At 39.1% G+C, this 26994-nt stretch overlaps 1 protein-coding gene across 7 annotated transcripts in view; it reads right to left on the bottom strand.

Moving 5' to 3' along the window:
* Positions 1 to 26994, bottom strand: part of LOC131206065 (high affinity cAMP-specific and IBMX-insensitive 3',5'-cyclic phosphodiesterase 8) — a 73340-nt gene that overhangs the window by 25281 nt on the left and 21065 nt on the right. For 2 of the 7 annotated variants that reach the window (XM_058198446.1, XM_058198447.1), the window contains exon 4: positions 13924 to 13955. The exons of 2 other annotated variants lie outside the window; for them this stretch is intronic. In XM_058198446.1, coding sequence (XP_058054429.1) covers positions 13924 to 13955 — 32 coding nt within the window. Of the gene's footprint in view, positions 1 to 13923; positions 13956 to 21859; positions 22245 to 22308; positions 22381 to 23717; positions 23764 to 26994 lie in introns of those variants that run through there. 3 more of the 7 variants (XM_058198451.1, XM_058198452.1, XM_058198453.1) reach the window with 3 other exon arrangements.

Genomic DNA, 26994 nt, shown 5'->3' with positions numbered 1-26994 from the left:
AATAATTAATAATAAATGAAAAGCTGTAACTGTGAGTGTTAAACGTTACCACAGTCTTTCCAACATTGCGTACGTCAGTGCCAAAACTAGCACCCCTCGAGAAGCTAAAAAGGGAATGTGTTCCACAGTTCCTTCGTTAATCGCGTTTTCTTTTTTCGCTGTCTGAAGCTGTGTGAGAAAAGACAGTAAAAGTAAAGAGATAGCACCGAGAAAGGGACAGCGAGTCATCTATGCTGCGCGAGACAGAGTTGTTTGCCAGTTTTCGCTTTTTGCCAAAAGCAACCGCCATGCTTGAACCCGGTTCCGTGTGACCGGAAAAAGCTTCCGCGGGATGATGCAAGTGAGAGAACGGCGTTTCAGAGAGAGTATTTATGAGTTTCTTTTCCCTCTTTTCTTCTTTCCTTTCCCCTTTTCCATACAAGCCCACAGCATTGATCATCTGGGTCCCGCAGTGTTTCGAACGCGCTGGCAATGATCAGTCGGTGTTTTGCGAACGGTGCGATAGAATGTGTCGACCAACCGAACAATCGTTTCATGCCCGGCATGAAAGACAGTGTCTTGGGAATAGTTAATTTGCTATTTGTGTATTTTGTGTTTATTTTGTTAATCGATTATTAGACTCCATATCCGAGGTAGCAATTTCCGATCTTTTCCAGTTTAATCGTTACCAAAACCGAATGACGTGACACGGTCTTTGAGCGATCTTTGGCGGTGTTTCCTTGACCAACAAACAAAGGTTTTAGCAGAAGCATCGCGGTGTGTAATAGCTGAAGAGAAAACTGTTGTAGATGCAAACCAATAGTCGCTATCGCCTCTGCGTGAATGACGTACAAGTGTATTTTGTTGAAGAAAAACTTGTCTACCAGTGTTTAAAGAAAAGAGAAGAAACGTGTATGAAACAAACCGGCAATAATGAAAACGAAAGCGCATCCTATGCTAGGGTTGTGAGAACATTTTCATCTTTTGTTAGGCAGTACAATCCACAGTACGAAGCGCAAACGCACCACACTTTTGCTTGTGGGAATCGCTCCACAAAAACAATATTAAAACAAAAAAGTTGGTGGCCGACGAAGCAAACAGGAAAGTAATAGTCAAGTTAAGGCCAACGTCGCTCTCGAAGGGAACATGCTGGCGTGAGAGCGTAAATGCAAACGTTTGCGAGAAAAGATCATCTCTCCTGCGTGAACGATAAGGATGTCAATGAGTGAGCGAGGCAGCGAGTGCGAGTGATGAATGGGTCTTACAGCTCTGGAAACGGCTAACAGCACGTGTAGCCAAGCCAATGTGAGAAGACATAAGAAATAAGTTGCTGAGATCATCATATTACGGAGTACAGTGTACACTCGATCACTATTTCTTTGGGCTTAGGATCGAAAATTTGCTAACGATTCTAAACAGCAAGTTGATCGCTTGTTGCTGAGTTCATAATATTGCGGTGCAAAGTGTATACTCGGAGGCTGTTTCTTGGCACGTGGCTTCGTTAAACTGGTCACATATTTCCACGCTTTTACTCTGACCTCACGCGAACAACAAACTCTGCGCACCCAGTTAGCGGTCGCAATCTCATCACGGGCTTCACTTCGTTAGAAGGCGCGGCGGTGTAAAGACGTAACCTACGATAACACTTTTCTTGATCTATCGTACAATAGACAATTGATCTGAGGATTTTAACCACCTACGTTGGCTATTGTTAGTGGAACGTTAGTTGATAGTCGCGATACAGTATTTCGGTACTGCTTTTTCGACTTGTCATTAAAATGCGTGGGAAAGTTCTGGAACATGCTGAAAAGGCTGATTAACCACGGTGATTGGTCGACTTACTCCCGTATTACAAACGCATGCCTAAGCCGTACTTCAAGGGAGAGTGATGGATATCAAAAAGATGTTTGAAAAATAAAACATTGATTATGACCATATAAATTGTTTCGGAAAGCTATGAAATTACATTGAGAATGTGATTTCACACACAACATTACTCACGCCAACCGAACGGTAGTGTTGATTTTTTCTTTACCTTACAACTGCTTACAATTCCATAGTGAAATGTTTTGCGACAGTGTGAATCTTTCCGCATTCTGTGCTTATCGAGCGGGAAGTTACGAAAATGGACAACAGTGTGTGATATGTGCGTATCGACATTAATATGTCCGGAAAACAAAACGAAAAACCGAAAATTAGAAGTTAGAGCCATTAAAAGTTTCGATCAACTTAATAAAGGTTTAATTTGTGTATGCATTCCTTTTCGGAAAGCTAACTCTCGCGGAAGGATGGTGTAGTTGAGTGTAGACAGTTTTCGTTCGGTCTTAGTTTCTTTTCGTTCATGCAATCTATATGCTATGCTGAAGGTTCTTCCTACGAATTTAGTGCTCAACCATTTTTCTCTTATGTTCCATTTGAGTTTATCTGTTAGCAACGAAACTCAGTAAAGGCTTTCACCGGAGCAATATGGCATTGGTATGTATGAATCATTATTTGGTATTTGTTTTAAAATAACAATTTTTTTTAGTTTAAAATTGATTATTCCCCAATATCTGAACATCATTCACATTTATCAACAACCTATGTGGATCTACTATTTGTACTGTAAAAATAACAAATCTTTTCGTATGTCCAAAAAATAAACCAAAAAACATACCATGATCGAATGGTTAAAATGATGCTTCGAATGATAATGGCTAACAAAACTAAGTTGAATTCAATAATATGTGAAAATGTGTGTTTGTCTTCTTCTGTAATCACTCTTTAAAAAAGTTGAATGTTAAGTTAATATTCTAACAGCAAAATGATGACGATTAAATGACCTTGTGGTTTAATACCGTATAGCGGTACTGGTATTAGGTGATTTGCTTTAAGTGAATTTGAAAGATGCGAAACAAAGTTTATTCGAAGTTTGATGCTTCTTGCTTTCTGGGTTTCACATCTGTTTCCTTACTTTTGCTCGATAATGAAGGTAGAGTAAATTTAGTTATTTATAACACGACTTTTTACATATTTCGATTTTCGAAAATCGAAATATGTAAAAAGTCGTGTTATAAATAACTAACTTCGAAAATCGAAATATGTAAAAAGTCGTGTTATAAATAACTAAATTTACTCTACCTTCATTATCGAGCAAAAGTAAGGAAACAGATGTGAAACCCAGAAAGCAAGAAGCATCAAACTTCGAATAAACTTTGTTTCGCATCTTTCAAATTCACTTAAAGCAAATCACCTAATACCAGTACCGCTATACGGTATTAAACCACAAGGTCATTTAATCGTCATCATTTTGCTGTTAGAATATTAACTTAACATTCAACTATTTTAAAGAGTGATTACAGAAGAAGACAAACACACATTTTCACATATTATTGAATTCAACTTAGTTTTGTTAGCCATTATCATTACAGAGCCATTTTTGCAAAATACAGAATTAAAGGGGAGAAACGCGAGGGGAAGAATTGCCAAGGAATTATTTCGTTTCTCTCATTATGGCTCGACCGTAGATCAATCGTCTCGCTGCAACGATTAATTGGTGTCTATGCGAAAGACATCAGTTCGAAACCTGTGCAACAACGTTGAGTGCAAATTTTTAAGCTTCACAAACATGAGTTTTAAAGGTGAAAATAATAAGAATATTGCAAAAATATTCGCCAAAAACGTATTGCCACGGCTCAAATAATCAAGAATTATGACAATCGTTCATCGTATCGTTCAGCTGGCGAGAGCAAGAAATCAATAACCTAATGAATTGTGAACGTGTAATGAACATTAAAATTATAAATCCTCTTCTATCCACCAAATATATGTCTGCAAGGGACTTGTATATGCACTATGGCCCTTAGTACCAAACTCAAACTTGAACACGAAGTTCACTCAAACGGTTATTTGAGCTCATTTTGCTATCGCGGCAGTCGTCGAGTTTCCCGTAACGGGAGCTTTATACTGGATGAGCTTTTTCTCGATCAATCGACTTCTCACCGCATTACGGTTTTCAATCGGGTAGTCGTATTTGACAAACCGGCTTCCGTCAACTTTTTGCAACGGAAAGAACCGTTCTGTTCGAATGTCTTTGATTTTATCAATTAGTTTGGATTGTTTATGCTGCGCCGTGCAAAGATAATGATAATTTAAAAGATAGTTTATATTTTGGTTATGAAAAATTCAATTTGTCAAATTTACATCGCAATATTTGCGATGAATCGTTTTATATTTTCAGTTTCTTCGCTATCACTGTCATTATCGAACATGTAATACGCGGAAATCATCCTTAAATTTCAGAAATATAATAGCAAGAATCGTACGCACAACTGAACTGCTATCTGTGTATGTGTATCTGTGTGTATAATGTTTACAAAAAAGCACCAGAATGACAGTTCGTACTCAAAGAGCTTGACAAGCTTTCACATTTAAAAAATATCCTTATTCTGGGCAAAGGTACTCTTGACTGATAAATAGTGTCTAAGACTTAACTACAGTTATGAGATATATGGTATGGTATGGTTCTGTTGTCTTCTACGCCAACACCTAACAGTTGAGACCAAACAAATATCGGTTGTTCACTATGTTTTGAATACAGGTTATGGGCATACAAGTGGTTGCTTACTTTGTGTTCATGTCTTTCACCATCCTCAAATTATACACCGCTAGTGGACCTTGCATAATCTTTCTTTTGTGGCATAAGGAATGAACAATAATGAGGTTTTCTCAACCAAAAATCAATTAAACATTTTTCTAGATCTCGCTGTATAGCGCTGTGCATCAATATACAATTTCTTCTTGCTTATTTCGTACATGATTCGATAGCCATATAGGCATTCCTTGTGAGAGTGTTTGTGGTATCCTACCTCGAATTATGCCGTTACTACATTGAAGCATAAGTAAACCAAGCCGTAAGGGTATTTATTAGCGGTATTATCGAACACCATTCCAAAATCAATCCAACCAAACCAAAATCAAAACACAGTACAGCTTTCGTCGCTCTGCTCGTGAGGTCAGTGTTTGCTTCCTGGTTATGTTTTTGAATGCTGGCCTGTGCCTTGGGATAGAAAACTGAACAACAAACTTACACGCAAATATAGCAAACGGATACCTACAGCGCAGTTCGGGGTTTTTATTTACATGATTACATCTTCAAGTATTTTTTCTTCCCGATTTGCTTGAATCTCTACGATGCGTTAAAACTAGCGGGCTTAAGACGTTATTATTAGATAAACCGAGGAAATTGTTCCCAAAGAGAATATTTATGCAGATAAATTATATTGAAAGAGAATATTTTTCTAGAAAGATCCACAGATTCAGCAGTAAAAGTACAGTTAAAAGGCATCAGTTTTTGTGCTCCTCACAGCTGTTTAAAATCGTCCAGAACACGAAGCGGCTTAAGATGGTTTGCTCTCTTTAGCATAAATAGTATCTATTCACATGCATCGTGTTCGCGTAATCCAGCAGGTAATTTCCATAGAGATCACCTTAGAAGATTCCACTTTCTTTCTGGTTTGCGCTTTGCTCGTTGTCTTTGTCTCGGTGTTCGTGTGTAACGACTATTATGTATTTTCATTATCAATACCAAATATCAGTTATCAGTTTAATTTATGAATGTGTAGGTGCCTTTTCTGGAGGATATTAAATCATTCTTTATACATACATAAATCAATCTGCACGTAATTTTTCGGATGGCAAGCGATTTAATGTGGACATCATATAAAAATTCACATACATAGAGGTGTAAAGGAGAAAAAATAGAGGTTTTCATGCTGTTTAGCAGTCGATGATAAAAATATTACTAGTGGCACATGTCCTCATTATTAAATGGTCTCTAAGCTGTAAGCGAATCATGAACGTCGGTATGTGATAATAAATGATCCCATAAGGCAATCATGTGCATTTTATACCTTACATTGCCGTTATTAGTGGTCCATTCTAAAGTTAAGGTTAGAATAATTAATGAAAAGTCGATTGGACTAAAAGTTGCTAAGGCTAGTTAGGTGCACAAAGAGGAATGTTGTCTTGAGGGAAACTAAAGTAATTTTAGAAACTCCAGACTCTTTTTGTCCAAAGGGAAGTGTCGTGAAAACCTGCCACTCATACAAATTCGTTGTTCGTCAAAAAAAAGTTGCAATCGAAAATACAGCTAAATTATTCAGTAATTTATCAAAATACATGTGCTTAAAGCATCACTTGGAATGTGAAGCAGCATGCTTTCTATTGCCAAATGACAAGGCGGGCGAAATGTGATATCGTGGTTCGAAAAAATATAACGCCAATAGGATATACCTTACTTGTCAAATCTCGTTTCATATTGCTCTGTTTCCGGGTAGACTTATTTACAATTCAAATTTTGCATCAAAGCTATCGCATCGCAAGATCGCGGATATCAACCTTAACCAACCTCCTACCGTATGCTTTACAGCGGTCCAGGATGATATCAGAGTCACCACTGTTGAGGCTTCCCACAAAGTGAAATCAACCATGTGGTTAACGCGTTACTTGTAATTGGTTTTCTTATGTTTGATACATTCGAACTTGGTTTACGTGGTTACAAGCATTTCTGGTTCAGAAAACAAGGATATGATTGTAATGCGATGATTTGGTTATTTACCGTTTTTAATAGCACCACTTTCGCAATAGACCACAAAGCCTTTGAAAGTGTCCACTTGAAAACAGGAAAGATGATAAAGAAATCAGTTTCGCTAGTGTGATACCGCATTCCGTTTTTATCACCCGACGGACATAATTGAATACAAAATGCGATGCAAATTAGGCCGTATCAAAGGTCGTAGGAACAACACTTTCTCTGGCATAATTTATTAAGTTTTTGCTTTTGTCATGCTCGATTGAAATCTTTTCGCGCCAATAGTCGTCATAGTCTATGTATTTTAGAACTCTTCCACATTGGCTCGTCTGCCGTTAACCGTTATTTTAGAACCAATGACCGTGAATCCTACTCCTGAGCTGGAAGTTTAGTTATTGTGTTTAAAGTTTTAACATGTCTCTTTAACATGTAGCGCCGTTTATAAATTTTTATCAAAAGTCTTACATTGCATCGCTAGGTTAAACGTCGCCTCTATATAATTCTTGTCGGGGTAAAATTCTTTAAAAAAACAAAACACTTTTTTGAAAATTCCATGACAAAATCAGAATCTATTTCAACAAAGTTTATAATCAAATATGCTCGCAGCACGCAGTACTTTGAGAGCCATGAGGTTGTTTAAGCTTAAGCAAAAAAGTGAACGAGGCTTCTTTATCTCTTTCAGTTTCTGTTCTCTTTAAGTTATCTTTCAAGAAGCTTTACTTCAAAAACAGCAATAATATCCGTTATGATTATAATTAGTTATATTTGAAACAAAATTGTAATATTCGGGCAATATTTATTGAATTAATTGTATGAAGCACTTTTCGGGGAATCATTTTGCATAGCTGACAATTAATTAGAATAAGTAGAATACTGTTCGTTCGGACAGCTAAGTAGAATACTGTTCGCAATTTTTTCAATACACATCAGATACGCTAGATTTTGGTTTACAAAAAGAGGAAAAGAAAACGATGATGAGGTGGTGATTGTCGTGTCCATAGACCCGAACGCAAGTAATGCGCAACTTCCTCGAGCGTCCATCAGGTTTTGACCAACGTCGTGATCATGCTGATTTCTCTCTACGGAGCTGGAGAAAGCCGTAAATTGCCCCCCGAATATATCTGCTACGCACAGCACAACGCAAGTGAATGGCATGGAAGAAAATTTTAAAATAAAAATTCGACAAACGGGCATCGTTGTAAGGAACATTCATTCCGCTTTGGCTTCGGCTTTTCGACGGTTACCACCTTCGACGCATACAGATGCTAAAGTATGTTAAAAGTAGACAAAAAATAACGGACAACATCAAATACGTTGAAGCAAACCACAAGGCAACAGGCGGAATTCTTCATCAAATGGCAATACTTCCACACTCTGACCTCGGATGATGGTCAATTACCTTTAGTACCTTTTGCAGATGTAGAATGATGAAGAAGATGTACAATGTAACGTAACGTTACCCTGCAGACAATCTTCTACCGCTTTTGCCAAACTTTCGGTATTTTTAACAACAACCTGTTGTACAAAAATGGCCAATTTTCATTGTTACCTCACGCTGTCTCACACAGCTTCGCCGTTATAGCAACCGGAAGTTGTCTAAGAGCATCGGTTTCGCTGTTAATGCGCACCTACATTCAAATTTGTAGATTGTGGGGTCATCATCATTGCATCGATCGACGTAAATTTTTTCTTGCGTAAATATTCGCGACGAGAGCTTTCGTTTTCTTTTGCTCTTTGGGAGAAAATTTAGTGTCGAATAATGACAAAAAAAAGAAAACAAAGCTATCAGCGACAACATGTTCACATTACTATTTGAATACTAAACAGTGAAATCTTAAAAACGAAATTCAAAATTGAATCTAAATCAAGTATGCATTTTATCAAATATACATTTCCCGTCTCGCATACAACAAAACAGCAACATTCCACTGGGAATAGATAGAATGAGCTTTTTTTGTAAGTTTTGTTTTTGCTTCGTTTTTGTTTGGTTTTTTACGCCTCACCGGGGTTACGTCGGTTTTGATGCGCCAGGAGATCAGGTCTCAGTCAAACAGTGGGACACTGTGGCTACGGAACGGGTGATTTCTAAGATTGCAGTAGAAAGCGTTCAATTATCTGCAGTACGTTCACAGCAATTAGAAGGTGGATTGGGTTTCTTTCTTGCACCAGCGTCAAATTATCAGTTTTCGCGATTTATGCCACGTTATAATTGGTAAAAGGAAGATTAGGTTTGTTCGTTATATTAAATTAATGCATTAACAGCAATCATTGTCATTGTGACCGTTGTTTGAATGATTGCGCTAAGAAAACCTAAATATTAGTCCACTAATTCCACTCGATTAATCATCATCATCTTCTTCTTCTTCTTATTCGGCAAAAACCGCTGAGCGGACTTAGCCTGCACCAGAGACAATGTCAATCTCTGATGTTCTCTGTAACGGTTCGTTGTTGTTTTACGGGCGGGACTGTTGCTCCCGTACCAAACCCCTCCCGTCACGCCGTTATCGAGAATCGAAACCATGGCTGGCTACATGACAACCGGTCCTGGGATTCGTGACAACGATGAGCGACTGCTCTATCAGCGGTATCCGAATCATTTATTAATATAAATACGGACCGGTCAGTTCTTCGAAAATAAAAAAAAATTTAAATCATCATTTTTCGTAAAACGTTCGTATAATTTTTTTTTTCTTTGTAAGATTATTTTAAGTTAAATTCTTTCTTTTCAACATTATTAACCCTTCGTATAATATTGTAATTTCATCGGAAAATGGTTTATTCTATTTTTCAGTGGAAAATTGTAGTCTAAATTGTCTTTGGGATGAATCAAACACTATACAGTACAGTACAGGGTGAAAAATTTACGATAATTTTTTCCATTTCCATTCCATAGCCACCGAAGTGGAAACAAGCTTGTGATGCTTTTCAAATATCGCACCGTTTGAGTTGACGACTAACCACTTTGGAATTTTTTGTATTTACCTATTTTCTGCAACCAAACCTTTCAAATAAAAGTTCAAGGATCGAAAAATATTAAGCCGTTTTTTTAATAACCAACTGAAAAACTTCATCGTAAATTGCTTACCCTGTATTTTGCAAAAATTAAAGTATAAAGGTAAGTGAAAATACTCATGCACCTAAGGGTTATAGAGCTCAACACGTTCGTGTACCACACTCTCTTCATGGTAGCAAAGAGGGTTGAGAAACTTACCTTTAACTAACCCATAGCGTTAAAGACATGGTCATCTTAACTAGTGTACTCAATGTGGACCGGTTTTCAAAGTACTCTAAATTAGCCTCGAAAGCCTACAGTATAGAGCCTCGAAATAAAACAAAAAGGATATCGCTCAATTACAAAATTGTTCACATGGTGACAATATGATCAGAGTTACATTTCGTGACGTGACATTTGAGTATTCATTTTTTTCGTACAAGCCTCTCTTAACCTTCATTGCTTGGTGCTATAAAAGCTATATATTAATACGGGTTGGCTTGATTTTTTCGTTATAGAAAATCTCACAACTGTGTACTACTGTGCTACTACTAAGTTGTGTTGCTCAATCAAGCCGAGGCGAACCAAATTATCAACCGCAGCATCATATAACCCAAAACGACTTAAGTGGCACACCCGTAGGAAGTGTCAACACTCCGAACAACAACAATGTTCAACAACCATTGCAACAACAACGGCCCTATGCAGCAGCACGATATCGACCTATAGCATCAACGACTGCGGCCCCAACATTCTTTCAGCGCATTTCAAGTTGGTTTTCGTTTTTGGGTGACGACAGTGACCAAAATCGATCACCTTTGTCGCCTCCTACACAACAGTCACCACAAGCCAACTACCATCATCAGCAACCACCTCATCCTGGACCGCAACAGTACAATATAGGACCAACAGGTATTGCTCAACCAACACCCTCCGTGCAAACACAACAGCAGTTGCAGTATCAGCAGCAGCAATATCATCAACAACAACAACATAACCAACAATTACAGCAACCTCAGCAGCAACAGTTTCCTTATCCATTCCATTTCCGAAACGGCAGTCGAGCTACCCAGTTGTCGCAGATTCATACTCAGCAAGGTACGGCGCTACAAATTATCTCAGGGTTTCAACCAAGCGCACCGATCCTTGAGAGTGGCTCAAACTACCATCCTACTTCAGCGCCAATTACGCAGCAAGCATTCATACATTCGAGCTCGCAACAACAAACAGTGGGCAGCTTTCGTAACCCAGAACCGACAACTACTAGACCTTCGGAGGGAACTTCAGCCTCAAGTGTTCCAAGAATCAATTCGGATGACGTGAACTACCATCCTTGTAACAATGTCCCTTGGGTGCCGATATCGGCCCCATCTGAGTATCCGGCGGCATCTGGAGATGCTGGGTTTTCACCGCCGCTAATACCCCCAGGAACAAAAAAGCCTGGGGATCAAGATTCTAGGCCAATTAAAATTCAAGTGGTGAATAAAGGTAAAGTCCAGTCGGTGAGTCCTTTTGCGGGTGGTTTAACACCAGTTGTTGAATCGGCCGTTATTACAGCGCCACCGCAGGCGCAACAACTCATTCAGCTACAGCTGCAACAACAACAGCATCAGCTACAAAACCTACAACTTCAGCAACTACAGCTGCAACAACAACAACTACAGCAAGAATTGCAGCTACTCAAAACAACAACCGTTACCCCTATATCACCTGTGACGGCACACTTTATAACGAAAGCACCACAAGAAGCAATTCAGCAACCAATAACGTTACGCCAAGTATCGGCTTCATATTTTACCAATAAGGAGTACACTCCGCCGGCCAAGCTGCTACCCATACAAAACGAGGGAAAACCACTCGCTCCAATACCTCTGCCAAATCTGAGTGCCACGCCAATACCACCGCTTTACACCGCCGGTTCCTTCCACAGTGATCCGTACAAGTTCTATCGACCCTACCGTCCAGTAGAACCTATCATAGAGCTAGGCCACGGTTATCCATTGTCGTCCATGTCAAAGTCAAACAGCTACATTCGTTACTCGCACCAGTCCTCACACAATGACACCAAGATCCCGAATGATGTTGAGCAATTTTCATCGTCAGCTTCATCGTCCATCTACAGCACAGTGTCATACACGAATGGTGAAGATTCTAAGCCAGAAGCTTCCGTTAAACGTAATGTAGCAACAAAAAGTAACGGGATTAGCAGTGACAAGACGGTTAGGAATGCCAATCTCAGTTACAATCGTCCTCAAAAAGCGGATGCACAAGAAGATTCGGACTATGAATCGGAAGAAGACGGTGGCTTATCTTCCATCATCGGAACTACGGTGGAGGTTTCCAGTATCGTTCCACAAACACGGTACTATGGTCCTACCACATCTTCCCCCTTGCAGATAGAGAGATACAAAACAGTTCTCATCCCTCCCCAGCCAACCGGCAACGACGATCTTGGAAATGGTGTTCAAATTATTTACTCGGCTAACCAGCAGACCAATACTCCAATCGATCCGGTGAATAATCAGCAAAGTGATGAGGAAACCACCGAACTGCCATCGGACAAGGTGCTTCCATCGACAGTCAGCCCACCTACGATCAGTGCCGAAACGATACCGACGCCGGGTGAAGAGCCTGTTGCAAGTGATATGTACGCGGAAACGTTTCGGATCGGTTCCAGCCTTCCGTCGCAGTTTCGTAAGGCTAATTATTCTGAATTAGATTTGAAAATGGTTGAAGCAACTACATCGATCATTACTACAGACACTAAACAACATGTCTCTGGCATCACAACGATAGTAACGCCCTATTCGATGACAGCTACACTCGGAGGATACCAGAATCTGATGTCTACGAAAAAACCAAAGCAAATACAGATCATAATTCCCTACCAAACATACAAGAAGCCGGAACCATTTAAATCTCAGTCTCATCAGAACCACCTGGAGGACTTCGACTACAACGCTCCGGAAGAGTCAAGCATTGTAACATCGAAGAATTCGCCACTTCATTCTAAAACGATAGCTTCATTGACTGACAATATCAAGGGAGTGAAGCCGAAACCACAGTTCATTGAAAACAATTCAGTAAAATACTTCCAGTCCACTGCCCATCTTCGAGACATACTACAGAAGGAAACAACGCATCCTTTCATGCTACCAGCAACGAGGAACCCGACAAAACCGACAAAGGTGAAAAAAGCCCGCCCTATTGAGATATCCAAAGACTCAAAACCATTCACTGTACGTATCCCGAAGATGACGCCACTGCCACCGGTCTTAAGCTTAAGCTTGAGCAGTCTGACGAGTGTAAGGTCGGGATATGAACGGTTTACCTCTCCATTGCCCGCCGATGATAGGCCCTCGAATGAAGTGGGATTGGTCACGTCCTTAACATCGAAAAACGCTAAACCTCTATTGGCACTTTCAAAATACACCAAACCAATCACACCGCACTACGCCAACAATACACGAATTAAGATATCTCCAACAACGTACGCTCAGAAATCCCGCACAACAATCTCGCAGCTTCTGCGCGCCACAAAGATTATCCCTAAGGGACCGAAGCATTTTCGAGCCGATCTGCTTGCGTCGGAAACGGCGCAAACCATGAGGCCGCCATTAGGCTCGAATCTGACGATGCTCCAGTACTATCGCACCAGCACTCTAAAGAGTAGTGTTGGACAAACTGCCACAACGCCAAAGATAGCGACGTCTATATCGACGAAAGTCACCAACGATACCATGAAGGAATCGACGGACGTGACCGATGAATTCACAACCGCTAGTCCGATTTACGAGCGCAGTAATGGAGATGTTGATCTTAAAGAGCTGCAGCGCAAAATCGATACTTGGACGGAGCAGGAATTCGGTTCTGACGATTTTGCACGTAAATCTAGCACACTGTCGCTGCAACGCGTTACCAAAGCGATTCCGTGGGAGTTCCTCACTACAACTATGCTGCCCAATTTTCGCGACAAATTGGGCAAGAGCAGCCGACATGGTTGGCATAACGTCAAGATCGCTATATCACCCATCACAAAGGAAAAAATCTATGTCGTGACACCACAGCCATGGACGACGGCACTGTTGCAGCAACAACTTCATAACCATCATTTCGAACATCATCGAACACATCAACAACAGAGCAATGTACAAGAAGACTACGATGAGTCGGAACCAACACCACGGTTCAATGTTCGACCGACGCCCCTGTACTACAAAAGTGGTGGATCCTATCACACCGGTACATCGGCTATTGGTCTTTCAGCGGAATCTGGTAAGTCTTACGAAAATGCTCTCATACCATAAATGTTACACAGGACCGGTGTCCTTTAAGGCCTATAACAATGCATTGCATATCCAGTAGAAAAACGATATTTTACAACATAATAGACATGTAGAGTATTGTTGCAAACTTACCTTAAAAAAAAGCAATAGAAAAAGGTTTTAGTTTGAATTCAATGTAAAAACTAAACTAAAACTAAACCTATGTATAAACCAAAAATCCTTAGTACTATCAACAAGTTCATGCGAGGTTTGAAGGGCATAGTTGAATGCTTTAATTTAAATATTGTGGTTTATTTGCCATCCTATATGTCGAATCAAACAACTCACTATATTTTTTTAAATTTATACATTTTTTTTACTCTTTTAACAGTTAACGAGCTTTTGGATCAGAAACCCAAACATGCATTCAGTGGCATTGGCAGCAGAAGTAGTGTGGTCAATAGTATACAATCGAAAATTAAATATATTTCACCGATACGTGAATATATCCTTAAAAAACACAACAGTACGACACTGTAGGTTCAGTTCGAGCTATCACCAGTGGAGAAGACGTTTGGTCGGTCCACCTTCAGCAACAACAGCAGGGATCAAGTTGAAAATGAATTTAATCTGCCAAATCCGGTTCTATAAAAAATGCAATGAAATGAAACAATGAAAAAGTATGACTAGTATGACGATAAACCAGCCAACAAAAATGATCTAAAACAAGCTGGTTTAAATCATCTATGTAACGGACTGCTTACATCTGCAAATTAGAATAGTTTATACAGTTACGTTTGGATTGCATCAAAAATGCAAAAATGATTGCACGATGGGGAAATGATGGCTAAAAAAGATGACCGAATCCAAAAGGTGTACATGCAGCCATGAAGACGCAAGGTTCAAAAATGTATGAGACCGGCGTAACAATACTGCCAGCTAATACACATAAGAAGATAGTGTTTAGGGTTTTTGTGTCTGTGATTGATGATAGTTGTGTAAGGCGATAACATTGCTGTATTGCTTACTACAGAGAATAAAAAAAGCTTTGCTGTTTGCATACGAAACCATCATCTTCAACGAATATGTTATTCGGTCACATTGGAGAATTTATTAATACAATCTGAGCAGCATTCCATGGGTTCAAGAGAAGTGTAAAATATTTCAGAAGATTGTTCCGATGGAAAAAAGGATCCATCTCATATGTAGATTGTTGAAAAGGTACAGATAAGTAGCTGTTTATTTAACATAAGCTGGAAGCACTTGCTGAAACACAAGAAATTACCATTTTCGATAATTGTACAAAAATCCCATCCAATCCTATAATACTGTCCTCCGCAATCCGTCAGAAACCATCAGCATCATTTTAAGTTGAATAATTAAGTGATTGAGTTATTATTGACTTTGAGTTCAGTTGATTGTCTCGGTATGAAATGAGTGCTCGAGGCCAAACTAGGTAAAAATTGTACTAAACATTGAACATTCTATATTGCTTTAATTGATACTGAGATCTGAAAAAGTTAATACGACGAGGATAAGAGTAACTTACTGTTGGGTATACAGATCCAGAATTGATATAAATGTAAACAAGTTGCGGTATCCTTTATAGAGTTTTTTAAGCCTGTATTTAACATGTACAAAAGTAATTAGAATATTCAGCAAACTATAATGTTGTCTAGAAGGGTGCACATTGCCAAAAGTGGTTGCGCGAACTATTTTGGAAGAAAGATGTTTGACTAAGTAAAACGAGAATCAGATGCAAGGAAACAGACACAAAATGAAAAAAGAAAAGATCCCTTTAGGCACAGAAACTCATCTAAATTTAAATCTAAATTTGTAGAAGAGCAATATAGCAATATACAAAAGTCGAAAAACGCAACCACAAAAGTTTTAAAAGCTGTGTTAGAAAAACTTTGACAGCTTAATGAAAATTAGAGTGAGAAAAGCATTGCAGTGCATGATGATGACGCTGAAACGAAGACCATCGAACAAAAAGGCAGAAGTGAGGAAAAGCAAAAGAATGAATAAAAAGGCAAAAATATTCAATTAAACTGAATGTGGGGAGCTTTCGTTGTATTCATCTGGCTAAAGAATGGCTCGTAGTTGGCATGCTTGGGTAAGATGCAGAAGAAAGGTGAAAGGTAAGTGAGTGAAAAAAGCACGTCATTAGTGGGAGTGGAAGTGGAAAAGTCCTAGTGAGAGTTACTGCCGCTGTAAACTTCAATTTTGAGAAGTAAACGAAATCGAAAGCGAAAAACAAAATTCTCACGCATCATTTTGCATACTGCTCGCATATGTGTCTGGTGGGTGCTTATTCAAGACTAATTACGAAAGTTCCCCATTGTGCAGTAGTTTTCTCTTAATGTCTCGATCAATTTTCTTGTTATGCTTGCTTTTTATTCGTTTCCCTTCTCGATTTGTCACATTCGCTTGCAAGATCCGTGAACATCGAGCCTTTAACTATGATCCACGTGGCACAAAAAAACGCTTGCTTTACTCATACATTCATCACCACGAACCTGCTGTAAAAACATTGTGGGTCTCAGCACATCTTTGACCAAGTTTAAAACAAAATTTAATATTGGCCTAATTGGCTGAATCTGTCGTTGTATGAAAATAGATGATTTTAAACCTTTCAAATTAATAGATATCGCTGCATTTTTTAAAAATAAAATCTCTTTATTTTATTTATTGACCATACTTATATATATTCTACCATTTAGCACCTTGGCACGTGTTCTTGGCTTGTGTTTCAGATAAATGTGAGTAAAAAAGAGAAATTGAATTTTTCCTTCTGTTTTTTCCGTTTTGTTACTTTCTTGTTCAGTCGAATGCCGTATGAAGGTAAGTGAATCTTATTGACGGTTGTTAGAATAAAAAAAAAATCATTTCTGCGTTTAGCAGTAGGTAAATAGTATATTACTTCGGATCTTCTGTTTCCATTTCAATAAACCACATAAAAACAGTATGTTAGACAAATGAAAACATAAATAATTTCTGCAAATTGAAATAACATCGATCAATCGATCTATAGTAAAATTCTAGCTTCGTTACGGTTCGCTGTTATTTAGGACTTCATTAGTTGCACAAACTAATGCTCTGTTAAATACGTAGAAAAAGATTCTATCCGAACTGGGACATTTTTCGTTTCAGTTACCTTCATGTCGGAGCAAATGGAATAAGTATGACTAGAGCCGTAAGCTTGAGATTTTTTAATTGTAATCAATCCAAACTACTTAAAGAGAGGTAGATGCTAAGCAGCACAACAATGAATTATGAAAGTGTCTGCGCAGATTAAAAGGCAGAATGATTACAGTGAACGGTTGCAATAAGCGCAACAAGTAGCTAGTTTTTTTCTTCATGGTGACTAGACATCATGGAGACCAGGAGATTGTAACACTGTAAAGTTGATGGCGTAAGTTTATTGACTGCAAATAGCGGTTTACATTAAAGACTACAGAACGATTAGTGGTCGAGCATGGCCGCGGCGTTATCATAACTGGAACACGTGGTTAAAATCTTATCTGCAAAGCCACGTGTTTGAGTGTTGTTGAAACTACAGTATATTACATTGCTAAAATATTATTCTCATTAAAAGAATATTCTCAAGATTGGGATCAAGCTGCTTAACAGCACTAGCAGTTAAGCAAAGTAATATCGACATGTTGGTTAGAAAGTAGCAGTTTTAGCGGCGTTACAGGCGGGTTGGTACGGGGCTAACAACCCCGCCCGTAAAACCGAACTGTTACGAATAACACCAGAGATATTAACAATAGGCCCTATTATGAAATTCGAACGGGAACTCGAACGTTCATTTGCGGCCCTATGTTCCGCAGACGGAACAGAGTCCACTTAAGTAAGTACTAGTAATGCTAATGCTTTGTAATAATACTTTGACATTTACGAAATGGGACGCAACACTCTTGCACAAAATTGGGAAATATATATTAAAAACTTATTTCCAAAGCAGTAAGTCTTCAACTCAAACTGTACAAAATTTGAAAAAAAATTGACAAAAAAACGAAGTCAAAAATTCAATTTTTTTTTAAATTTGATGAAACGAGTTCGTGATACTGGGATAAACCAACCCATAGCCATAGCCTAATAATGCGTACGATCTTCGATCTCGCATTCTGTAACACGCAGTACATTTTTTTGATAAATCTTTTATTTTTTGATTTTTGGATTTTTAGATAAATTTTGATAAGTGGGATCATGCCCACTAAGTTGAATAGCAGCATTCGTCAGTAATCGTTATGTTATAGTTTATGAACAATTCCGATAAGCTTAAATATCTGAGAAAGGAGTGCAAAAATCAGAAGCAATCATGGACCGACACGACTTGGAACAGGATGTAGTTAATGTGCCACTACCATTTCTTTGTATGATGCTGTGATAAAAGATTTCCCTGTGCTGATTGCGCATTTAATGAAATGCAAATTGAATCAATTTTCCGATTGACGCAGCACAAAAGGGGATGCGTACTATCTTGCTTTGCCTTGGTATCAGACATAACATAGCCAAAGCGGTCTACACGATGAAAACAACAAAATTACTTTGCGTAATGTCCACACACGCTACAAATATGATGCAGTGTTTGTAGAAAATTTTAAAACGCACAATGTAGATGAGAGTGACCTTTAATAACACATGTTTTTTTTATATTTAAGTACACATGCATTCACTTTAATTTTTTTTTCTCATTGTTTTTCTTGATAATATGTATTGAAGGCCTCCGTTAATAGAGCAGTAGGTAACGCCTCGTTTTCACGCAGCAGGCCATACCCCCCTATTCTCAAACTCATACTGCGGTGACAGACGATGCGTAACGTAATTTTTTTGACATTACAGATTAATGCCAAACTGCTGCGCCTCTGTCAAAACGTATTTTATTTTATTTTAGTAGAGGCGTAAACAGTAACAACTTAATTTTACGCTAGTTTTTACGCCTCGTGTGGCCTCCTAGGTACAGTCGAATCGAGTGAAGTTCTCGTTCTCGTTTGCCGGGATCACGGTTTTCAATTAGAAAAGCTCCGAGCGCTAAATGTGCTAAAAGCTTAAATGTGAAAGCTTATCAAGCTCTTTGAGTACGAACTGTCATTCTGCTGGATTTTTGTAAACATTGCACACACAGATACACATACACAGATAGAAGTTAAGATGTGCGTGCGACTCTTGCTATTATATTTCTGAAATTTTTAGAAGATTTCCGTGTTTTTGATGATTTCTACGTTTCTGATAGCGATAGTAACAGTGAAGAAACTGAAAATACAAAGATTTATCTCAAAATATTGCTATGTAAATTTTACAAATTGAATTTTTCATCTCCAAAATATAAACTATCTTTGAAAATATCATTATCTTTGCACGGCGCAGCATAAACAATACAAACTAATTGAAAAAATCAAAGACATCCGAACAGAACGGTTCTTTCCGTAGCAAAAAGTTAACGGAAAACCCGTTTGTCAAATTCGACTACCCGATGGAAAACCGTAATGCGGTGAGAAGTCGATTGATCGAGAAAAAGTTCATCCAGTTGAAAGCTCCCGTTACGGGAAACTCGACGACTGCCGCGATAGCAAAATGAGCTCAAATAACCGTTTGAGTGAACTTCGTGCTCAAGTTTGAGTTTGGTAATAGGGCCCATAGCTTCAGTTCCCGATAGCGCGGTTGGCGCCGTACCAACAACTCCGCCCGTAAAACACACCGTTACAGAAAAAAGTCACAGATGCTAAGATCGTTTCTGTTGCAGCCCAAGACCGCTCGGCGGTTGTAGACGGATAAGAAGAAGAAACTTGGCGTCGATGTCACTGATTGCGGGTCGACACCAGAGGGCGCTGGTACGAGCCTAATTTTTGTATGTTTTATTGGTACACTCTTCACATGAACGTATGTGAAGTTTCATTTCAATCGGTCAATTAATTTTGTTTACAAGCTATTTATTATCGACGTGTCACAGTATTTTTACCAATGGAAAAAATCAAGTAGTAGCCTTCAAGACGATCCATGTCAAAAACGTCAAAACAGACACAACGCGTGAAGTCGTAAAAACATTCTGCATATCGTATTCAAAAATCGTTGAATCACTCAAAGAGATTTAGTATAAGGCCTAGCCATCTCATTGAGCAGTATATATCCAACCAATATTTTGACTGCAGTTTTGGGTTCATGCAAGCTGTTTGCAAAATGGGTGCCGCATTCCCTAGAACCGCATTAGAATGCATCTTTCTTGACACATTTAAAGCGTTTTCGGCAGAATAAAGTGGATTTTGTGCATCGAATCACTTGGGTCTACCACTGTCATCCTGAATCAAACCAAGAGGCTAAGGAGTGGTGTGAACTTTTTTCATCGGTTCCGAAACGAATTCGTACAGAAAATGCCTAAAAAGATGTTAGCATCAGTTTTGCTCGATGCGAATGAAATTTTTTTAGCGGATTACTTGCAAACTGGTAAAACAATACATTTTAATTATTGGTATAACATTCTAGACCTACTGAAAGTGAAAATTCGTGAAAAAAGACTCATTTTAAAGAAGAAAAACATCCTCCTTCATCAGGGCAATGCACCATATCACAAGAGAATTTTGAAAATGGCAATTGTTGTATTGTAATTATGTCGAATTGTTGGAGTATCCACCGCATTCACTAGATTTGACCCCTGGCGACTTCCATCTGTTTTTAAACCCAAAAAAAATCATGCGTGAAAAGCGTTTTCTATCAAATGATGACGTCATGACAGCTGTAAAAAAAACAAATGGTGGCAAATAACAATAAGACTCCAAATATTTGCAAAAAATGCAAAAAATGTATTCGGAAAATGCACACAGAGCAAATTTTACTCCTGTCAAAATTGAAACCGACAAATTATAAACAATAAAACGTTTTTTTTTATTTGGCAATGACCATAAATCCATTTATATTTTGTAAATCAATATTATTGAAGGTTTCTCTCATTTTTCAGAGTGAATAAAGACTGGAATTCACAATAAGCATTTTTTCTAATACACCAATCATTTTGTCGTGTTTTGAAAAAGGTATTTATAAAAAGGTGGTAGATCCAGTGTTTATAACATCTTTTACAGCTTACCAAAAAAACGAACAGGAGAGAGCTTTAGAAAGCGAAAAATACATCGTAATGAAGATACACAAAGGAAATTTTATTGGCTGTGTGTGAGCAATATTTACAAACACCAGTGACAGTCTACCTTGAACGATATCTTATCATTTGAAAAAGAAAAATAAGTCAAATACATGACAGTTTATAATTTACTATGCGACTTATTACAGCAAGTTTTGCGACTTATTACCCAAGTACTAAATGTTAGTGGTAGCACAATCTAGTTTAAGTACATGAAACAAGAGCATGCGAAAGTGGGAACAGAGGTCGATGTAGTTTAACGGTTATAGCAGCCCGCATACTCCGGAACCCTATGCATTCAATGAAATGCGAACCTGTAGATGATCAATCTCTATGGTATTACTAGGATGTTGATGGTGTTAGCACAATGTATGCGTTGATGTCTCAGTTATCGCTTCGTTCAGCGCCAAACGTTTGTTTATTTGGTAGTGATTTGCGATAAATTGCCAATCGGAGCAATCGGTCAGCACAAGATAGACAAGGATTTATTGAAATAGTGTTACATTACGCGGCACAGAGAACTGCGATAGGAAGGTCGGAGAGCGAGCATTTTCAACCATTACATTGAAAAATGTCAATGTTCCACAACCTGCCCGTTTAGGATTCGTTACCACTATTCAAAGCAGCAGTATCAATCTTGCAGGAAGACTAATGATGGTTTCACAATTCGTGGTTTTAAAAACAACAAACTTTTATCATACATATTGCAGTAAAATTGTGCATGCATACAAAGGACCAATCGTTCCTTTCTTGCAAGATGGCAAAACGCAGGCTACAAAGTGCGTTAAGCACCGAAACTTGAAGTAATTGATTCTTAACTTGTTGACTTGTCTATGACTTGGTATACGTTCTTAATACTCTACAGAACAATGAACACAAAGCTTCGAACGAATCTGTTAATTGGCGCTACTTACGTGAATACTCCATCATTGAATTATTGTGCGCCCTAAGTGTTGAGCCTTTGTTTTTGCTACATATGCTATCTAAGTACCCACCCTAGCGACCTCACGAATCAGCGCAAAGATGACGGACGATGTATTAACTACTCTTTCTGGGTCACTCGGTATTTAATAGGGGAAGACTAGCAGGTATGTTATGCGCACCATACTTAAACAAGTAGGAAAACCACCAGAACTACGAATTTGAAAAAGTTGTCAAACAACATTTGCTTGTGATAATTTCGAGTTTGAAAGTACTAACATTTTCAAAACACAACTGACACTGGCAATGAATTTTTCGAGAACGGATAACTAAATCAACACTTCACTTGAAACATACACCAAAGAGCTCTTTTGAGTTCTATTAAGATTAAGAAAAAATCAATGCATACAGTAAACACGATTATTTACAAAATTACACTTACTCGATTTAATGAACATTTGTATTACTCTCCCGATGTGTTTTGCTTAAAGCTACTGAAAAAAGCATATCATCCAGATGTTTGTTTTCCAACTCTATTTCGCGATCTTCATACTTCGTTTGACGACAACGCTATTGCATAATAATACATCGTAGAGCCAGTGACGAACACACTATCAGATGAAAACGAGTTGGGGATGAAATCCACACTAAACTGTCAGGTGGTGTGATGTTCACGGCCAAGAGTCATACTGACGGTAGTGTGATCGTGACCGCAAAGAAAAACTCAAAAAGCAAATTAGCAGCAATTTTCAAATTTTCAAACAAGCATGATGCATCGTAGATCGTGCTGCGTGCTTTAGAATCGGCAGGCGTCAGCACCATCGGCTATTTGTCCAAGCAGTTTTCTGTGGTTTCTCTGAACACTCGTACGAATCCTAGCACGTGCATGACAGCATCGCTCACGAATTTGCAAGTGTTCGCATGCCTTTGAGTATCTTTAAAGTACGCGGTTCGAATTTAAAACGATCTAACAACTGCAACCGATGAGAGACTCATTTTACAGTCCATGTCTACCCTGGCCAATTGTGTTCATAACTTCAAACATCTGAATGCAAAAAAGTGAACCGCGTAAAACACCATCCACCGCGAGTTTCAACTAAATCACAATTTATTCACTAAGCTGATCGTCACTTGCTTGGAATCACTTGGAATATTGGAATGCCACATACGTCTTGCTTACGAAGGTTTCTGTATGCGTTTACGTGTCTGTATGAAGACCCATTGAGTTTAACAATACCCGCTACGTAGGAAATAACTACAATATGTTCACACGCGTAGCAATCGACAAAGGCCAGCAATGTTAGGCTTAGTTCTCGACTCTGTGGTCGATTGTCTTGTCAGCGTATTACATGCATTTTAGCTTATTGCAACTTCAAACTTGATCAGGAATGTTTCATATTTTCATCTCAAGAATTTGCATACTAGAAGCATGTAGCATCCATTGAGCTTAGTGTTTGATATTTAAATCCCAGTTTGCGGTGCGTTGCGTGATTGAATAATTTAGTTAAACTCAACTGACAAGCTAATTCACACGAACCTACAAGTATTTTGTTGCTAGATTGCATGATGTTTGTTGCAAAGCCGCTGCCGTATGATTCGAAAAGTTCTCATTCACTACAAACAAACACATTTAAAGACGGGTTCAGGCTTCAATTCATGTTTTTAAATACGAAAACATCTGGAAGGCGATCAAAGTGGACACCATTCCGTAATAGCCAAGTCGTAGTTGCCCGAGAGTTTTCTACCTACTGAATGAGAGTCTAGTGGCCTATCATACCTAGAACGGTAATAGCTAAGCAAGCAACCTATGCCCGCTGCATCAAATCCCCAGTCACCAGGTTCTTCAGTCACCTTCGGATTCTTGTTTCCCGCGTGTACTAAACATCGTCTGTTCTCACCGCACGCACACGTTACACTTGAACATCGAGAGTCTTACTGCCACGAGCGTCAAAGTTAAAGCGCGTAAGAACTGCTAACTAAACTGTGGTGGCTAAAACAGCGACAACCCTAGCACCACTCCTAGTTGCAGCAGCGCCTGTCTAGAATTAATCAGACGAATAATGCGAGCAACGTAGCTGCAAAAAGTACACAATATCTCGATTTTCACACACAACACAAACACCTTCAATGCGTCTAGCTGGAACGGCACTAACACATATGCTTTGTGGAAGTATAATCGTAGGTCTGCGTTTGTGCAGTGTCTGACGTTTGATTGTCGGTAGTAATTCTCCGAGGAACCGCGGTGAGAGAGAATAAAAAAATCGTTGAGAGCAAAAGATAAGAAGAGCGGGAGAGACTATCTGAAATCACAATGAACGGTCCCAGGTGGATAGGAACGTAGAAGAGTTGGCGATGTTTCTGCCCTTCTTGGTTTGAGTGTATTGTTACGTGGTTAGTCCGCGTGCTGTGAATATGCGCACAGCATATGGAGAGCACTGCGAAGTAAAGGTAAACCCTTCCCTGAGTCAACATGCTGCACTCGTTAACCACCAACTGGGTTGGGCAAAACGGTGGAGCAAAACGATACTTAGCAGATACAGCTGAGAGTGAGAGTGGCGGTGATAACGAACACTTGGACGCTCACCTAAAACTCGCGGGCTCGTGGACATCCACATCCACATGTTCCACATGTGGCCCAAATGTAAATCGACTGTTTGGAAGCACCTCTTAGCCGATGCAGTTACTCTGACAGAGCTAACCATTGGTGAAAAATGGCGCTCTGAAATGGAGACGCCGAATAGTCGACGTACGCGCTCTGCTGTCCTCGACACCCACGATTCTCCTCCAACCCATGATCTCCCGCTTCTGATAACACGCTGACTACGCGCTTGTGATCTTTAGCTTGGCAGACACATGGCAGTCTATCTGCGGGACCACACCAAGCGCAAATCGGACCGCAAAAACGTCATTTCGTTTGCGCTTCGTGTGGCAGCAAAATATAAAAACGAAATGTCAAACGTGTTTACATTCGTGTTTTTGATCCGAGAAAACAAAAATTAGATTTTTATGTTGCACCAGCAAATAAGAACTTACATTATCCACTGTTTGTAAACAAAGCGTTCGCTAAAAGTATTTGCGGTCGGATTTTTTATTTTTTACTTTTATTTTAATAAACTTTAAAATAAACCAATAAAAAAACAGTGTACACACGCACAAATGTCTGTCCACCATCAGCACACTTGTATGGAGATTGGACATTGATGCTCGTTTCTCAGATTTTCTAGATCTGCGTCGATTATTCAAAAGTGGCATAAATTAGAGCAATTTCGCTGTCCACACGCAACGATGCATCGCTACGATGTGTCTGAGCAACGATTATCGTAGCGTCTGGACCGGGCTTAACACTGATTTTTACTAGGCTGATCAAAAAGTTCGTATGATCGATAAGAAAAACACATTTTTATGATATGAAATACACTTTATTATTCAGTACTAGCAGGTCCCGGAGAGCTTCAATACGCCTCAATCCATTCTCATTTCTCGACTATCCGGCGTTTCAGAGGATCGGACTTCCAGATGACGTCAGATCGGCTTCCCTTTTCATTTTCCGTTACTCATCCTTTTCAGACAATCGTGATTCCCGATGACGTACACAATCGGCTTCCTTTCCCACTTCCCGTTGGATACATGTCAAAACAGACAGAGAGACAAACATCCATTTTTATATATATAGATCAAAGCATGGCCCAGTTAGAATCGGGAACAATTGAATTAGCTCTATCCCGGGGTTGGTTTGACTTAGCAAACATGCCAATGATGTCAAAATGAAGGTATTTTATTGTACTTTAAGAGAAAAAAATCATAAATTTATTTGGTTGATCGTCGGAAGAAATCGCAAAATTTCTGTGTAATGCGTGCCATTATTTTCTGCACAATCTTCTGGTCCACCTCAGCTACTATTTTTTCCAATTTTTCGCCATCTCTGCAGCATTCCGCATCACCTTTTCAGCCCTCTTCAACTTCCTATTGATTATTGCCCAATAATTTTCGATTGGGCGGAGTTTATGGCAATTTGGTGCGTTGATATCCTTTGCGATGAAATCCACCGTATTTTAAAAGTACCACAGAACTACATCCCTGCTGTAGTGGCAGCTTTCCAAAGCAGGCCAAAACTTAACCGGACCTTTGTGTGACTTAATAAATAATAGAACTTGCTTTTTGGGGCACTCTTCCTTGTACAGCGTTGAGTTCATTGACGAGAATGTGATGAAAACCTTGGTTTTCCGTCCAAAGGTGCAACTTCCTTGCAGATCATTAGTTATTCAAACACTTCTCGTACAACTTTCTAGCGTGTTTTAACGACTAGGGTTTACTTAAGTGTCCTATTTGGATGCTTACATGAAAGAAAAAAACAGTAGCTTTTTCGTAGACAGGCTCTCTGAACAGTACTTCTGGTGGCACCATTTTTTTTGCAATAGCCCCAACCGAAAATACAGGATTTGCCTCGATTGATCTCAGAACCTTCCAGGTCAGCTGCCGTTCCTATGTTCCACTACGACGTCTACTCCAAATCTTTCGATCTAAGGTATTGGTTTTCCAGAAACGGTAAAGAACAGCATATACAGTTGATTTGGCGAATTTTTGTGTTTTTGAGATGTTTAAAGTGGACCACGTGGAGTTCTGACCTGAGTGTGTAGAATTATTTTTCTTTTTTTGAGTTCCATTAAGCATAACTTTCTATAAACTCCGCGTACGAAGATGAAACCTTCAGCACTGAAAGTCAAATATTTACCTCAGACGCGACTATCAAAACATTTGAAATCCGACCACCAGAGGCGCTGCTAACAAACATACAACTTTTCCCAATTCTAAGTGAACCATGCTTTAGCAGTTCCCGGCGCGCTTCGCCACGCCTCAATTCATCCTCATTTCTCGATTATCCTGCGTATCCGAGGATCCGAATTCCTGATGACGTATCCGATCGGCTTCCATTTTTCGGACGACCAGCCTCCCGTGACGTATCCGATCGGTTTCCCTTTTCATTCCACGTTACTCCTTATTTTCAGACAATCGCGATTCCTGATGACGTACACGATCGGCTTCCTTTTATGCTTCCCGTTGCTTCTTTGTTCCAAATAATCGGCTTCCTTTCCCTCTTCCCGTTGGATAAATGTCAAAACTCGCATAA

Source organism: Anopheles bellator, chromosome 1 (assembly GCF_943735745.2).
Source record: "Anopheles bellator chromosome 1, idAnoBellAS_SP24_06.2, whole genome shotgun sequence".
Classification (NCBI taxonomy): Eukaryota; Metazoa; Arthropoda; class Insecta; order Diptera; family Culicidae; genus Anopheles; species Anopheles bellator.
This window is presented reverse-complemented; position numbering and strand designations above follow the sequence as displayed.